This window comes from Schistocerca cancellata, chromosome 8 (genome assembly GCF_023864275.1).
Source record: "Schistocerca cancellata isolate TAMUIC-IGC-003103 chromosome 8, iqSchCanc2.1, whole genome shotgun sequence".
NCBI lineage: Eukaryota > Metazoa > Arthropoda > Insecta > Orthoptera > Acrididae > Schistocerca > Schistocerca cancellata.
Window position 1 is genome coordinate 575,409,811 of NC_064633.1, and position 18,781 is coordinate 575,428,591.

General features: G+C 44.4%; 1 protein-coding gene across 2 annotated transcripts in view; it reads left to right on the forward strand.

The window, feature by feature from the left end:
* LOC126094726 (transient receptor potential protein) overlaps positions 1-18,781 on the forward strand; it is a 412,416-nt gene that overhangs the window by 215,793 nt on the left and 177,842 nt on the right. For both annotated transcript variants that reach the window (XM_049909269.1, XM_049909268.1), the window contains exons 8-9: positions 12,005-12,175; positions 17,928-18,162. In XM_049909269.1, coding sequence (XP_049765226.1) covers positions 12,005-12,175; positions 17,928-18,162 — 406 coding nt within the window. The remainder of the gene's footprint in view (positions 1-12,004; positions 12,176-17,927; positions 18,163-18,781) is intronic.

Below are 18,781 nucleotides of genomic sequence, written 5' to 3' on the forward strand. Positions count from 1 at the left end.
GAGGTGGCCAGAAACATTTCGGCCGTGTATGAGGATAATCCCATTGGACAGAGCACAGCAATAAAATGGTTTTCTCATTTTAAGGAAGATCGTTTTGACATTAGTGACTCTCAGCGTTCAGCAAGACCTTCGAGGTCTAATGAAGATCGTTTATGTTGTGGGTTGGCAGGAGAGCCAACACCGTGTTACTAGAGGAAGCCGAAAGGCACGCGTTTTAGCTCACGCAGGCTGGCGTGAGGTCTGGAACAGGACAAGGAAATTAGAATTTAGAAAAACGGACGTAGCTGGTGGAATACTTAACTTTAATACATTAATGGTGAACGTCGCTCTGGACGGTACATTATTCAGTATCAATAGTAACTGGTAATGGCGCCTTGCTAGGTCGTAGCAAATGACGTAGCTGAAGGCTATGCTAACTATCGTCTCGGCAAATGAGAGCGTATTTTGTCAGTGAACCATCGCTAGCAAAGTCGGTTGTACAACTGGGCGAGTGCTAGGAAGTCTCTTTAGACCTGCCGTGTGGCGGCGCTCAGTCTGCAATCACTGATAGTGGCGACACGCGGGTCCGACGTATACCAACGGACCGCGGCCGATTTAAAGGCTACCACCTAGCAAGTGTGGTATCTGGCGGTGACACCACAGTTTAAACGCATTAATCCACACTAATACTCGACACCTGGCAAGTGCGATCGACTGTGCTCTTTCCACGGTCGTGCGACATTTGCATGCAATGGGGAAGGTTCAAGAAACGGATGTATGGGTACCGCATGCTCTGACCCAGAATCACAAAAATCGGCGAGTAGCTGCTTGCTAGTCATCAACTGGCTACTGAACAACATCGACCATTCCCATTCCGTATCGTTACGTGTGGCTGAGCTCTATGTGTTAATATAAGGAATGTTTGAGCCCAAACAAAGTAACAACTCCCAGTGAAAAGACGTGTGCGCATCCATAAAAAATATTGTTATTATCTGGTGGAACGGCGACGGTATGGTGTACTACGAATTGCTTCTCCGAGGTATAACTATCACTGCTGACATTTATTGTCAACGAATGAAACGTCTTCCAGACGCAATCCGAGAACAACGACCAGGAACACAGCGCGAACTTATGCTAGTTTACAATAACGCCCACACTCATTCTGCTAGACTGATAAAAACACTATGCATGAGTTGGTTTGGGAACTCATTCCGCACCCACCTTATTCACCTGATATTGCACCGTCAGATTTTCACCTTTCCCGCTCTCTATTGAACAGCCTTCGAGGAACTTCATCTCCAGTTGAAAAAGCGCTGTCGCGCGGTGTGGCCGCGCGGTCAGGGGCGCCAAGTCACTGACTGCGCGGCCCTTCCCGCCGGAGGTTCGAGTCCTCTCTCGGGCATAAGTGTAGGTGTTGTTCTTAGCATACGTTAGTTTAAGTAGTGTGGAAGTCTAGGGACCGATGACCTCTGCAGTTTGGTCCCTTAAGAATTCACAGATTTGAACATTTTGAAAAAGCGCTCCGAACGTGGCTCGACGACTTCTTCGCCTCAGATCCAGGTGATTTCTACAGCTGCCAAGTCACAAAATTACGCCAGTGTTGTAAGACTATTGTAAAAAGTGAAGGAGGATATGTTACTGATGACTAAAGCCACTGTCATGTGTAGTTGTTGTGTTTATTAAATGTACGGAAAAACGCTACGAACTTCTGCACCAACGCAATAATAACACTCGAGGCTCTATTACTTACTGAACGCTATTTACGAAATTTCAATCTCCAACTTTCTCATCAGAATTCGTAAATATTTTGTTGACACCCACCTACGTAGGAAGAAATGATCATTATAATAAAATAAGAGAAATCAGAGCTCGAACGGAAAGATTTAGGTGTTCCTTTTTCCCAAGCGCCATTCGAGAGTGGAATGGTAGACAAGTAGTATCAAAATGGTTCGATGAACCCTCTACATCTAAATCTACATCTACATACATACTCCGCAATCCACCCTACGGTGCGTGGCGGAGGGTACCTCGTAACACAACTAGCATCTTCTCTCCCTGTTCCACTGTCAAACAGAACGAGGGAAAAATGACTGCCTATATGCCTCTGTACGAGCCCTAATCTCTCTTTGTGGTCTTTCCGAGAATTGTAAGTTGGCGACAGTAAAATTGTACTGCAGTCAGCCTCAAATGCTGGTTCTCTAAATTTCCTCAGTAGCGATTCACGAAAAGAACGCCTCCTTTCCTCTAGACACTCCCACCCGAGTTCCTGAAGCATTTCCGTCACACTCGCGTGATGATAAAACCTACCAGTAACAAATCTAGCAGCCCGCCTCTGAATTGCTTCTATGTCCTCCCTCAATCCGACCTGATAGGGATTCCAAACGCTCGAGCAGTACTCAAGAATAGGTCGTATTAGTGTTTTATAAGCGGCCTCGGTTACAGATGAACCGCATCTTCCCAAAATTCTACCAATGAACCGAAGACGACTCTCCGCCTTCCCCACAACTGCCATTACATGCTTGTCCCACTTCATATCGCTCTGCAATGTTACGCCCAAATATTTAATCGACGTGACTGCGTCAAGCGCTACACTGGTAATGGAGTATTCAAACATTACGAGATTCTTTTTCCTATTCATCTGCATTAATTTACATTTATCTATATTTAGAGTTAGATGCCATTCTTTACGCCAATCACAAATCCTGTCCAAGTCATCTTGTATCCTCCTACAGTCACTCAACGACGACACCTTCCCGTACACCACAGCATCATCAGCAAACAGCCGCACATTGCTATCCACCCTATCCAAAAGATCATTTATGTAGATAGAAAACAACAGCGGACCTACCACACTTCCCTGGGGCACTCCAGATGATACCCTCACCTCCGATGAACACTCACCATCGAAGACAACGTACTGGGTTCTATTATTACTCTGCCAGGCATTTAAGTGCGAATTGCAGAGTAACCATGTAGATGTAGATGTAGATGTAGATGTAGATAATGAATGCGTAGTTGCCACAGTTAATTTGGGCGCGAAAAATAACTTTCGGCTCTGGTTTACGAAATTCGTAAGTTCCTACGTAGGCAGGGTCAGAGGCTTTTAGCAGCTGCAGGTTGTGAAGCGTGCTGGTTACATTTCACCGAAACGTAATCGCAGTCGGCGGCAGCACCTCGCTTTGAGGAGCAGCCAGCGCAGCGCAGCGCTGAATATTTGAGGGAGGCGTGGGAGGCGCGATGGCACGCCGCACCGAGCACGGCCACCACCCCGCCGGCCGCTCCGCACGCCACGTCGGCTTTGGCAGGCGCGCTGCCGCGGCGCGAGGTGGGCGTCAGATAAACGCTCCGCTGAAATGCGAGCGCCGAACGAAACGCGACATCCGGCGGCCTTTCGTGCCTCTGTCCACGTTCTTGTGAATTACGGCACTGCAAAAAATTCCTTCACATACTGAGTGACGAATAACATCGGGAATTGTGCTTACGACTGCCTCGAGTTTCCTAATAAATTCCAGATTAATTATAGCATGGCAAAGAACCGACTAGATAATAAACAATTCTTTCCACTTACTGTACAAAAATATTAATACGACAGTGTGGTTGTAAGAAGGAAAAAAAACTGTGGAAACGTGGAAGCTCTTGTTACAAGATAGACTGGGGTGCCAAAGTCATACGCTCATGTACAGATAGTGACAGTATCGTGTATAAAGTATAAAAGGGCACTGAACTGGAGGAGCTGCCATTTGTACTCAAGTGATTCACGTGGAAACGTTTCCGCGTGATTACGGCCTCGCGACGAGAGTTAACAGCCCTTGTACGCGGAATGGTAGTTGGAGCTAGACGCATGGGACTTTCCATTTCTGGAATAGTTAGATAAATCAATATTCCAAAATCCACAGTGTCAAGAGTGTGCCGAGAGTACCAAACTAAATGCATTACCTCCCACTAAGGGCAACGCAGCGGCCGACGGCCTTCACTTAAAGACCGAGAGCAGCGGCATTTGCGTATAGTTGATAGTGCTAACAGACAAGCAATAATGTGTGAAATAACCGCAAGTAGGATAGTGCAGGTAGGTCAGTGCAGAGCAATTTGGTGTTAAGGGGCTCCGGAACGCCCTATACTTGCAATGTTAAAATAACGCTTATAAATTACATCTTTCCTCACAAAGTATTTGAGGTAGGAAGTTGAACTTTTTACAGATTATTTATTGGAATATGAGCTACAACTTAACACAGGGATTTTACAAAATTTTAGTTCAGTTATTAAAGATGATTTTTTTTCAATTATAATGAAAATTCACAACATTTTTTGCAATTTTTTATTTATATATTCAAAAATATACAGTGTTTTGGAAAAAGGCTGTGTAACATTTACTGAAAGTTTGAAACAAATATGTTTGGAAGATCCTTAGAAAACATGTAATTAGTATGAGAAAATAAAAGTTTTGGGAATCGAGCGACAAAGATTGGATTAACTTTTTAGTGCATCCCAGGTCCATAGGATGGATTATCTTCATCCTCTGCAAACTCCTCCTCCAGCTTCCTCTTGTTCCTCCTCCTGTTTACTCTTGCTTGTATTTCTAGACTCTTTACAGCCCTGTCTGCAGCCTGAAGGCGTTCCTTGTCTAAAGCAAGCATCGCTCGTACCATGTTAGAACCTATCTTCATTCCCATATTTCTAAATACCTTACACCTTACAATGTTGCCATCATTGAAAGTCGTAACAGCATCATACACACCAAAGTGAAGTGTTTCTATTCCAACAAATACAGTCTTGGGGATTCTCGACCATATAACACTATTTACACTTTCATTGGGGTTTTGAGTTTTTCCGTGAATACACTTTTTCAACAGTTCAGGTGCTGCTAAGTCTCTGAAAATAGGTTTTATCACCTCCATTATGTACCTGATGAACACGGACGTTAATAATAACACCATTTGACAGCAGTTTAAGAGCGCCACAGTGGGTCACGCCCATGTAGAACACATTTCAAAAAAAATTTAAAAATAGTTGTAGTCTTCGGAATTGAATAAATTATATATCTACTAAAAGGTAATAGTCTGCAGATTCAGAAAACGCAAAACAGTAAAATTTGAACTTTTCATGATTTTGAGACTTTCCGGAGCCCCTTAATGGGCTTGGGAGCAGACGGCAGATCCAAATGCCTTTACTAACAGCATGACACCGCATGCACTGCTACTCCTGAGCTCGTGACCATATCGGTTGGACCTCAGACGACTGTAAAACCGTGGCCTGGTCAGATGAGCCCTGTTTCAGTTGGCAAGAGCTGACTGTACGGTTCGACTGTGATGCAGACTTCACGGAGCCTTGGACCAGGATTGTCAGGAAGACACTGTGCGATCTGGTGGTGGCTCCGTGACGGTGTGGACTTTTGTTTACGTGAAATAGACTGGGTCCTCTGGTACAACTGAACTGATCCTTGATTGGAAATGGTTACGTTCGGCTACTTGGAGACTATTTGTAGTCATTCATTGACTTCGTGTTCCCAAACAACGATGGAATTTTTATGGATGGCAGTGCACCATGTCACCAGGTTACAAATGTTCGCGGTTGGTTTGACGAACATTCTGGACAATTCGACTGCATCATTTGGCTTCTCATGAATCCCATCGAACATTTATGGGACATAATCGAGAGATCAATTCGAGCACAACATCCTACATCTGCTACACTTTCGCAATTATGGAGGGTTATAGAGGTATCGTGGCTCAATATTTCTGCAGGGGAAGTCCAATGACTTGTTGAGTCCATGCAACGTTGAGCTGCTGCACTACGCTGGGAAAACGAACGTCCGACACGATACGAGCATGCATCCCATGACTTTTGTCACCTTGGTATATAAGATACGCCCAAATTAGAAGGACACTACTAGTGAAAATATTCTAATCGCACTTCATGTAGAACAATTATAACTCTACATAACTGCCACTGATATTGACACATTGATTGCACCGCGTACGAAGGGAGAGGATGCCTCAACGTAGAAACCCCTTGATTCACGACGGATCCAGTTTTTTACGGTTCCTGCACTTCCTTGTCACAGCTGAAACCCTGACCTTCAAGTGATTGTTTTAAGGGCCGAAGATATGCAGGTCACTTGGGGAGATATCAGGGCTGTAAATAGTATATTCCAAAATCTCCCATCGAAATTCTTGAAGGAACTCGAGGGTATTCTTGGTCACATGTGGCCTAGTGTTGCTCAGGAGATGCTCCGTCCCATTCGAGAGCTGGTCCCCGCGTTTGTTTTTACCGGCATGTCTCAGCTTCAGCCACGTGCTGCATTCCTGTTCAGCGTTAACTGTTGCACCCAGTGGTAGCCGGTCGATGAGTAGAGGCCCTGCGTCGTCGAAAGGAAACTGAGAATCACTTTTCCGTCCTTCGGGACAGAGTGGGCATTTTTGAACGAGGGGAGTTAGGATGGCGCCAGTCCATTCTCACCCATTTGGACGCCAGGTCGAAGTGGTGACGCCGCGTTTCATCACATGGCACAAGCCGAGCAATGGAATCCGTTCCTTGTTCCACGTACCTCAATAGCGTGGTCAGGCAAGCATGCATTATCGCCGTTTTCTGATTTTCTGAAAGGTGCTTCGGCACGACTGTGCACGAACTTGGCCGTTACGAAGCTTCTCGTGGATTATCCGATGCACGTTGATTCGCACATCGAGAGTTCAACAGCAGTGTCTCGTGTAGTGATCTGACGATTCGTTCTTATGAGCTCCTCTACGGCCGAAACTGTGACATTGGTGGTGCCAACGTGCACAGGCCCAGGGCGTGGCGTATTCCTAATTTTTACACACACGTCCCGCCTCCAGGAATATGGTGCACAATGCAGGACACTGCCCTCTGACACACCTCTTTCATCCTGCGATAAACACGTGAAGCATGCTCCTCCTCTGCGCGACGCTCTTTGTGCTGATCGGGAGGAATCCGTCTTGCAACGAACTGCGGAAACAATTCTCCGGAAATGAGTAAACTGCTGCGAAGCAGTCTATTTGTGCAACTGGGAGTACCACGTCATCTCTTGCCAGACACATTCACTCGCTGGCATTACATTCAACGCCGCTACGGCGAAAGTCTGCTTTTCAGTTGGGGATACGGCCACAGTAACTGTACCTCATCTTATGCACGTGCGTATACTAGCGAGAAAGGAAAACTAACCAATATGGAATAACTGTCGTATGTGATTATAATTGCAGCTTCAGTATCTTCAATATGCTGCTGTAGCAACAGTACGGTACTGCAACCGCGAGTGGAGGGGACCACGGCTCCATTATCTGTTCACTCTGGGTTAATTCTGTTCTTCAAATTTGTGTCAGTCTCAATAGTCGATTTGAAAGGTACAGTGTTGTCACTCTCTGCTTCCCATTTCTTTCAAATTCATATTTACCTCTTGAATCCAACACACTTTCCGTTTATCGTTCACAAGAAACAGCAGTATCTGATGCGTCAATTCATTCTGTTCCATTCTACATATGTTTCCAGACAACATAGTTCTTTTTATACGGATATACACTGAAGCGCCAAAGAAACTGGTAAAGGCATTCTTATTCAAATACAGAGATATGTAAACAGGCAGAATACGGCGCTGCGCTCGGAAACGTCTATATAAGAAAACAAGTGTCTGGCGCAGTTGTTAGATAGTCTACTGCTCCTACCATCGCAGGTTATCAACATTTAAATGAGTTTGAACGTGGCGTTATAGTCGGCACACGAGCGATGTTACACAGCATCTCCGAGGCAACAATGAAGTGGGGATTTACCCATACGACCATTTCATGAGTGTACCGTGAATATCAGGAATCGGGTGAAACCGAATCTCCGACATCGTTGCGGCCGGAAAAAGATCCTGCAAGAACGGGACCAACGACGACTGAAAAGAATCGTGGCAGAAAATTGCTGTAGTTTCTCACACTGGGACAATCACAAGTGTCTGCATGCGAACCACTCAACGAAACATCATCGACATGGCCTTTCGGAGCCGACGGCCCACTCGTGTACCCTTGATGGCTGCACGACACAAAGCTTTACGCATCGCCTGACAACACCCAAATTGGACTGCTATGACTGGAAACATGTTCCTGTTCGGACGAGTCTCGTTTCAAATTGTATCGAACGGATGGACGCGAACGGGTATGGAGAGAACCTCATGAATCTATGGACCCTGGATGTCAGCAGGCGACTGTTCAAGCTGGTGGAGGCTCTGTAATGGTGTGGGGCGCGTGCATTTGGAGTGATGTTTCTTCTCCACGACCCTGACAAGTGACACGTACGTAAGCATCCTGTCTGATCATCTGCACCGGTTGATGTTCATTGTGCATTCCGACGGACTTCGGCAATTCAGCAGTACAATGAGACACCCCATGCGTCCAGAATTGCTACAAGGTGGCTCCACGAACATTCTTCCGAGTTTAAACACTACCAATGGTTACCAAACTCCACAGACATGAACATTATTTATCATATCTGGGATGCCTTGCAACTTGGTGTTCAGAAGAGATTCCCCCCCCCCCCCCCCTCTAGCAGCACTTCAGACATAAGTCGAGTCCATGCCACGTCGTGTTGCGGCACTTCTGCGTTCTCGTGGGGGCCCTACACAATATTAGGCAGATGTTCCAGTTTCTTTGGCTCTTTAGCGCACACTTCTAGGTTCTCTCGTTTTCTTTTCATGAATCGTCTATTCTTCGTCGAGATTTCCTGCTGCGTTCATGTTTGGTAATGTCTTGATTTTAATTGATCGAATGGTTCTTCTGTTATGAATGTTCATAGTTAGTTTATACACGGATTTTATCTTACTATCGAGCGAGGCGGATCAGTGGCTAGCACACTGGACTCGCATCCGCAGGGCGATGGTTCAAACCCGCCTCCGGCCATCCAGACTTAGGTTTTTCCGTGATTTCCTTAAATGGCTCCAGGCAAACGCCGGAATGGTTCCCTTGAAAAGGTCCGCCGATTTTCTTCCCCATCCGTGTCACATCCTAACTTGTGCTCCGTCTCCAATGATCTCGATGTGACGGCCGCGGTGGCCGAGCGGTTCTAGGCGCTTCAGTCCGGAACGTTAAACCCAATCTTCCTCTCTTCTTTTTTTATCTTATTCATGCTCAGATAACTTCATTTCTTCTCAGTCATAGTCTTGCCTACTCTTCTAGTTATTATATCTCACTACCTTCTCCATTTTTCACACATGTAGGAACTGTCTTAATATCCGTGATATTCTACCTTAGCCGAGTGGACCGTTTGGTTAGTGGCCGCTTCTAACAATTCCAATATGATCACAATATCGCCTGCAAACACCAAACAGCTTATCGGCATTGTATTTCTCTTGTACTGCACTCACATTCCAAACAATATTGTCATTTATCTACACCATTCTGTGATCGCTTTATCACACTCAGTTGAAGAGTAATGTGGAGAGGGCGTCCCCTTTTCTGATGCTGAGGACGTGATAGTGCTCTTCTGAACTTGAGGTTAGGTGTCGTCTTAGTTATGTCCAAGTCATCGCCTTCAAAATTTTGAAAAATGGTATTCTATCTATTAAATCATATGTTTTTTTTTTCGCCCATGAATCTGAGCACTAAAATCTTGCTCCTGATGTTATTAGGCAATTATCAGTTTCAAATTCAAGAATTGTTCTGCGAATGTTCTGGCTTTTCTGAAACCTCCCTGGTGTTCATCAGTTGCTGGACTTATCGGCTTTTCCACTATCTTCAACACTGTTTCCATTGATAATATCTTATTAGGCAAATGGTATAGCGATATTTCTCTATAATTCGGAAGTAAGATTCCCAGTTATCACACTTCTGGAAGCTACTTTCTTCCCTTAATACATTTGTAAGCGACGTCGAAATCTTTTTCTTGTTTGTGTATGTCGAGAGTTCTGCAATGATCTCATCTATTCCAGCAGCTTTATTCACCTCCAAGGAATTAATGATGTTCTTAATCTCTTCGACCATTAGTAGTTCCGAGTCTCTATTTGGGTCTCTCCAGTTATAAATGAATCTCTCAAAAACACTTGGCGAAAATTAGTTTTGTCACCTTACCTTACCGCACTTTATCTTCATTGTTCTTGAAACTTACGTTTCAGAGAAATTGTTTGACTGACTAAAGTATGGTTCCTGAAGAGGCACAGCACGTTCTTCACTAGTTGCAGGGGCAGCAGTCTGGATGAAGGACTGATCTGGACTTGTAACATCATTCAACATGGCCTTTCTACTGTTGATACTGCGAACGGGTGGAATGTAGTGAAATTAAATCAGGCAGTGTTGACGGAATTACATTAGGAAATAAGAGACTAAAATTATAAGACGACGTCTACTATTTGAGCAGAAAAAATAACTGACGTTGGAAGAAGTAGACAGAACATAAAATGTGGGGTGAGAATAGTACGAAAAGTGTTTATGCAAAAATAAATTGCTGGTATCAAATATAAATTTAAACTTTAGGAAGTCTGTCCCGAAAGTGTTTATCAGGAGGGCAGCCTTATAAGGAAGTGAAACTTGGACGGTGTGCAGTTCAGACAAGAACAACATACAGTCTTTTGAAACGTCGTGCTACATAAAAATACCGATAATTATACGGAATAATGGATAACTTATGGCGTGATACCGAATAGAACTAGGGAGAAAAGAAATTTGAAACGTAACTTGATTAAAAGAAGGGGTCGGTTATTACGGCACATCGAAAGGCATCAAGGAGTCGTCGGGTTGGTAACAGAGCGAAGTGTGAGAGAGAGTAAAAGTTGCAGGGAACTGTATCGGAGCAGACTGTAGACTTAAGATCGCAACAACAACAACAATAACTGTATGTAGTGGATAGAAGTCTATACCTACGTGTGTACGCACACGCGCGCGCGCGCATGTGTGCGTGTGCGTGTGTGTGTGTGTGTGTGTGTGTGTGTGTGTGTGTGCGGGGACGCGCCGAAATAGTAATAGAACCCCATGAGCTATTTCAACGAAGCTTTATACGACTATGAAGAACTGTTTGAAAAAGACACTATGGGCTGTAAGGAAGGGTGGGATAAGGCACCGCTAAATATGGAGGTTTATATCTGGCATGGTGGAATATAAAGTTTGATGCTACACACTGATATTAAATTAGGGATACTTATGGATTACAATTACGTATAACTTGTATTAGAACGACCACGTAGATAATGTTGTACGGAAAGCGAACCAGAACATCTAGAAAATGCGACAGGTCTACGACAGAGACAGCCTACACTACTCAAGTTCGTCCTCTTCTGGAGTATTGCTGTGTAAAGTGGGATTCATGTCAGAGAAAATTGACGGAGGACATCGAAAAAGTTCAAGGAAGGGCAGCAAGTTTTGTATCATCGCGAAATAGGGGAAAGAGAACTGCCGATATGATAGGCGAATTGGGGTAACACGTTTTTCGTTGCGGCGGGAACTTCTCATTAAATTTGAGTCACCAACTTTCTCGTCCGACTGCGAAAATATTTTATTGACTCCCGCCTTCATAGGGAGAAATGATCACTGTAGTAAAGTAAGAGAAATCAGAGCTAGCGCGGAAAAAGTCTTCTTTTCTCCCGCGCACTGCCCGAGCACAAAATAGATTGAAGGGGTTCGATGAACACATTCCCAGGCACTTAATTGTGAATCGTAGAGTAATCATGTAGATGTGATGTAGACGTAATTTTATGTTTAATTTTTTGTCTCTTACCCTACGTGACTTTCTTAGAAGTTGTGTGAGCTGATATTCAAATTATTTAACTACAGCAATAAATGAGCAATTTCAACACTTTACTGGTACCAGCACCAAGAACAACTGCGCCGATCGAAGCTGTTAACGGCAGAGGACTGAAACAAGGTGACACTTTAGGCACGCTTGATATTTTTAAAAACGTGAGAAGAGATCGCATCATGTCTCGAAACGGAGAAACCTACTTTTTTTCTATGTGTTGTAATGTGATACCAAAATCTTTATCGCCCTGTGGGGTGGAACTGTACTTCAAGGACACGGGACTGATGCCTGTACTGGCTGTCTTTTACAGGAGATGCGGCAGAACGTGCAGGAGTTCGCAACGTCGCTGCTGGACCACGCGCGCACCTCTCTGGAGCTGGAGATCATGCTGAACCACAACCCTGGAGGGGAGAGTTGGGAGCCGGGCGAGAGGCAGACCCTGGAGAGGCTCAAGCTGGCCATCAAGTACAAGCAGAAGAAGGTGAGCCGCAGTTACAAACACAATACAGTGACCACCAGGTAGAAGAAGACGAGCCCTGAGCGAAAACACGAGCTGACCGGTAAGTATACAACACAACGAAGGTGAACTCTGTAAACAAAGACGAGCAGACGAAGGTGAACTGCAAATATAAATACGATCACCAACGTATCAAGTTCAGAGACTGTCAAAGATCACAACTGGAAATATCAACTTCCAGGGTGGCTAGCATATTTACAACTCGTCTCAGATCTCAGATTTCAGATTCCTCCCTCCCTCCTCCCCACCACTTCCACCCACTTCGTTACTCTCCCTGCAAAAGCTTTGGTGATTTAGGTGACCGCTATTTAATTAACAGGTTCCAAAGAAGTTTTCAACCATTTTTCGTGTTGTTACGAAGTAGTTGCAAAGTAGTTGCAAAGTAGATGCTTATTGACTCCGTATGTAGATACCACAGCAATTAGTCACCTATTTTTCGACTCATATTCAGCGTATTTATCAGTCAAATGTTTCCAAGATGATGTCGCATACCACCAGAAGAAAACATTTTTATGTTTTAAATAAAACAAAAATTTCAGTTACAAAATCAATAATCATTAAAAGACATCGAGATACATAATTTTTGTCAAACTTTAATTCCCACATATGATTTTATTGTGGAAATAAATAACTCATTTTGGAGGAAGAGAAATGTATCGCCGACATCAGGAAAATCATATCTAAAAAATGGTTCAAATGGCTCTGAGCACTATGGGACTTAACATCTGAGGTCATCAGTCCCCTAGAACTTAAAACTACTTAAACCTAACTAACCTGAAGACATCACACACATCCATACCCGGGGCAGGATTCGTACCTGCGAAAGTAGCAGCAGCGCAGTTCCGGACTGAAGCACCTAGAACCACTCGGCCACAACTGCCGGCTCAGACGAATCTACAGAGAAATAATTTTGCATCCATAGGTATAATTTTCACCCATAATTATGTAATAAACGGTTGCGTTTGGAGATTCCCTGACAGGTTTTTATATTTTGACACCTGTCACGATACTCGGAAGCCCCACCATGAAAAGATGCTTAGGTCTGGAGTTTGAACTTTCATCGTCAACCTGGTGACAATTTCGCAATGTTGTAATGCGAGATTACACATACATATAATTTCTTCTGAGCAGACTGACTTTCTTGGAAATGAGATATTAGCTTCTAACGATTAGCTCCTCTGCTTTCTCATGTGCCAAGTCTATTTCTCGTTTATTGATGGAACTGACTTTGCGGCTGGGGGTATCTGTGGATTGTTGACCTACTTACAGCTCTCAACCCTTACTTTTCATTTACTTTCAGATAGAACAACCATTGTGATAAGTCTGCATATATACAAGGTTATTACAAATGATTGAAGCGATTTCACAGCTCTACAATAACTTTATTATTTGAGATATTTTCACAATGCTTTGCACACACATACAAAAACTCAAAAAGTTTTTTTAGGCACTCACAAATGTTCGATATGTGCCCCTTTAGTGATTCGGCAGACATCAAGCCGATAATCAAGTTCCTCCCACACTCGGCGCAGCATGTCCCCACCAATGAGTTCGAAAGCATCGTTGATGCGAGCTCTCAGTTCTGGCACGTTTCTTGGTTCTTGGTAGAGGAGGTTTAAACACTGAATCTTTCACATAAACCCACAGAAAGAAATCGCATGGGGTTAAGTCGGGAGAGCGTGGAGGCCATGACATGAATTGCTGATCATGATCTCCCTCACAAGTTTTCCATCGGTTTTCCAATCTCCTGTTTAAGAAATGCCGAACATCATGATGGAAGTGCGGTGGAGCACCATCCTGTTGAAAGATGAAGTGGGCGCTGTCGGTCTCCAGTTGTGGCATGAGCCAATTTTCCGCGGGCTACGCGTGAAACTTGCCCGCACGCGTTCAACCGTTTCTTCGCTTGCTGCAGGCCGACCCGTTTATTTCCCCTTACAGAGGCATCCAGAAGCTTTAAACTGCGCATACCATCGCCGAATGGAGTTAGCAGTTGGTGGATCTTTGTTGAACTTCGTCCTGAAGTGTCGTTGCACTGTTATGACTGACTGATGTGAGTGCATTTCAAGCACGACATACGCTTTCTCGGCTCCTGTCGCCATTTTGTCTCACTGCGCTCTCGAGCGCTCTGACAGCAGAAACCTGAAGTGCGGCTTCAGCCGAACAAAACTTTATGAGTTTTTCTAGGTATCTGTTGTGTGTCGTGACCATATATTAATGAATGGAGCTACAGTGAATTTATGAAATCGCTTCAATCATTTGTAATAGCCCTGTATACGAGGGTCGTTCACAAAGTAAGTTCCGTTTCTATTTCTACCCGCGGCAGCGCTACGATCGCAGTTCCGAGCAAGCGCGGTAGTTACTCTGACTCGAGGAGAAGACATGTACGTCATTTTCAGATCGCTCCTGCCGACGTGTGCTTTATAATGTCGGCCGCAATTGAAAATGCCACTGCGTGTGAAATCAGATCTGTGGTTCGTTTTCTAAATGCGAAGAAAGATAAACCAAAGGAAATTCATCGGCATATCTGCGAGGTTAACGGACAAAATACTATGAGTGATTCAATGCTTAGAAGATGGGCCAGACTGTTCAATGAAGGACGTGATCAAGTGCACGATGAAGAACGAAGTGGACGCCCGTCTGTGGTTAGCGATGAACTGGTTCACACAATTGAAGATTAAGCACAACCGTAAGTTTACACTTAGTGCCCTTGCTATGGAAGTTCCGCAAATCTCATGAAAGTGTAACTGCAACTGAAATTTCGGAAACTTTGCTGACGTTGGGTACCCCATATTCTTATTGAACAACACAAACAGAACGGATGGGCAGTGCACTTCAGTTTTTGATACGCTACAATGAAGAAGGCGATGGTTTTCTTTCTCGGATAGTCAAGGGCGCTGGAACTTGGGTATCGTACGACACCCCTGTAACAAAACGGCAATAACGGCAATCAATGGAATGGAGGCACACTTCATCCCCAACGAAGGTTAAACCTAAGCAAATCCTGACACCTCGAAAAGTCATGTGCACCGTTTTTTGGGACAGGAAAAGCATTTTGCTGCTTGATTTCTTACCACGAGGCCAAACAATCAATGAACATGGTTACTGCGAGACCATTAAGAAATTGCGCCGCGCAATACAGAACAAGCTCCAAGGATTACTGTCAAAACGTGTTGTTTTTTTTCCACGATAATGGCCGACCGCTCACGGCGAATGTGACCAAACAACTCTCACGGGCATTTCACAGGGACGCGTTTGATCTTCCTCCGTACAGCCCGGACATCGCTCCTAGCGACTTTCATCTCTTGTTACACCTAAAATATGTCTACACTTCAACGATGATGACGAACCGAAAGAATGTGTTATCATATGGTTGAATACACAGGCGGCAACCTTCTATGAAGAAGGCGTAGAAAAACTTGTGCCATGCTATGACAAGTGCTTACAAAATTTCGGAAGCTATGTAGAAAAGTAGTTTAACAGTTGTAGATAATTGTACAATAAAAATTTTTTTGTATTTGTACACGTGTGTTTTATATAACCAAACGGAACTTACTTTGTGGACATATCTCACGGTGTAAAACAAAATGGTACTTAGTTGTTAGAAGTCTTCCGAAAGAGCACTATCTGCAAGCTACATCCTCAAATTAATGTCGGCTCTGGTACATATATTCATTTCCTACAGTGAATGACTGATCCTTCAAAAAAGATAATAAAGATGCTGCCGATCCATTTGAGACTGCCTGAGCTATAGACCTCAACGCTAGGCTCCTGTGTAGCAATGGTGTTCGGTGGATGATAAAACACGACAAACAGTGTCCGTCACCACAGTACGACGATCCTGGAGCAATGATGCGTGCGCTTCGAAAGCATTCGGCCAGACCCAGTGAAACCGAGTTTGGATAACTGCATCCTTATCATCGAGTTCTCGGTGTGTAGGTCCATTCTTCCCATTTCTGCTGTATACCATTGAAATAAACTGCCCTTATCAGACAATCCAATTTCCTTTTACATTTCAGAAGAACCTGAAGCACTTTCCTTTATCAGTCTTATAACATTTCCCTCAAATATGAACAGCGAGGCCATTCTTTGTTCACTTATTCTACCAATTGTGCATGTTTCTCTTTTAGTTTTATTGTCTGCCGCGCAACCTTTCTTTTTCGCGTGTTCTTTACTTGTGTTCTGCCACGTCCCTCTTTCTCTCCCTCTTCCGTCACCTCCTCTCACGCCAATTTCTAACAAGGACCTCAGGCAGATCTATCAACTTGTAATTTATCATTATCAGTCATACTTTTTTTCTGATATAGCTATTTTTTATTAAAAACTTGTGTCATAACTATTTATGAGTGTTAGATTCCAGACAAGATGTAAAACGTCTTATATCATGTAGGGCATAATCGATATAATGCAAAATATGTTTGGTTAGATCTAAGAGACGGTCTAATGGTCCGAATCTTCACAGAATAAATAAATCAGGAAGTATTTCCTTTCTAGCACCGTCATTGCTCCAGCCTCATTCTGATCTACAACCTTCTTCTTCTTTATCGTCGCCTTGTCCCACGTCACTTAGGGTCGGCGTTGCTCTTCTGGATCCTTCTCCTCCATAGTTCTCTATCCATTGCCTCGTCCTTCTTCCATCCTTTCTCCCTTAGGTCACCGGATATCTTATCCTTCCACCTGATCTTCGGTCTTCCTCTCCTTCTCGCTCCTTCAATCTTTATATCTTCAACTCTGTTTCCAATATACTCTTTCCCTTTTCTCTGTAAGTGTCCGTACCACCTTAGTCTGCTCTCTTGTGTCTTTTTCCCCATAGGTCCCACTTTCACAGCTCCTCTAACAAATTCATTTCTAATCCTGTCCTTCCTTGGTACCCCACACATCCACCTCAGCATCCTCATTTCCGCCACTTCCATCTTCCTTTCCTAGGCTACTGTGATTGGCCGTGTCTCTGCCCCGTATATCATAGCAGGCCTTACCACCGACTTGTACACTTTCCCTTTCAACCCAATGCTCACCTTCTTGTCACACAACCCTCCACTCATTTTCCTCCAGTTGCTCCAACCGCAATTTGTTCGGTGTTGTATCTAGCTTTCCAGTCCTGCATCCCTCTGTATGTACGACCCCAGGCATTTAAATTTGCGGACCGATTTCAGCTCATCATCCTGGATCTTGCAAGACCTCATCTGCACATCCTTCAGTGCTAAATATTCTGACTTTGTCCTGCTAATTTTCATACCTCTTTCTTCTAGTGCCTTCCTCCAATCCTGCAGCTTTTCCTCAAGTCTGTCGATGCTTTGCTCAGAAAGAACCACATCATCCGCAAACATCATATTCCACGGTGCTTCCTTCTTCACATCTTTCACCAGCACATCCATAATCAGGTCAAAGAGGTAGGGACTAAGCGCAGACCCTTGATGTAACCCTACTTTTACTGGAAACTCCTCTGTCGTGCTCACACTGTACATTTGCTCCTCTGTACATTTCCTTCACTAACCTCACATACTTCTCTGGCACGCACTGCTCTCTCATGCTTCTCCATATTTCGTCCCTTGGGACTCTGTCATATGCTTTCTCCAAATCAATGCAAGCCGTATGTAGATCGGCTTGTAGCTCCCCGTGTCTCTCCTCGTCTGGTCAACAGTCCTCAGATAATAATTGTTTTCCGCATGTTAGTGTAGAGAGTGGTGACCAGTGCCCGTGTGTGTGCCCGTCTGTTCAGTTCGTGGCGCACCCGAACGTGCAGCAGCTGCTGGCGGCCATCTGGTACGAGGGCCTGCCCGGCTTCCGGCGGAAGAGCATGGTGGGCCAGCTGTTCGAGGTGGCCAAGCTGGGCTCCATGTTCCCCGTCTACAGCATGATCTACATGATCGCACCCAACTCCAAGATGGGCCTCTTCATGAAGAAACCCTTCGTGAAGTTCATCATACACTCCGCCTCCTACGCTTTCTTCCTGTGTGAGTATACGGGTTTTCATCGACGTGTCTCCAAAAGCTACTTGTCAGAGACTTAGCGTAATCTATAAGGATTTTTATACACGTACTAAAATGCAGCACTACCACTTTTATGTCAAATGTCAAGTAATATTGTAATACGAGGTGCATTCAAGTTCTAAGGCCACCGATTTTTTTTTTTTTTTTTCTAACTAACTACTCACCCGAAATCGATGAAACTCGCGTTACTTCTCGACGTAATCGCCTTACAGACGTACACACTTTTCACAACGCTGACGCCATGATTCCATGGCAGCGGCGAAGGCTTCTTTAGGAGTCTGTTTTGACCACTGGAAAATCGCTGAGGCAATAGCAGCGCGGCTGGTGAATGTGCGGCCACGGAGAGTGTCTTTCATTGTTGGAAAAAGCCAAAAGTCACTAGGAGCTAGGTCAGGTGAGTAGGGAGCATGAGGAATCACTTCAAAGTTGTTATCACGAAGAAACTGTTGCGTAACGTTAGCTCGATGTGCGGGTGCGTTGTCTTGGTGAAACAGCACACGCGCAGTCTTTCCCGCAAGTTTTTGTTGCAGTGCAGGAAGGAATTTGTTCTTCAAAACATTTTCGTAGGATGCACCTGTTACCG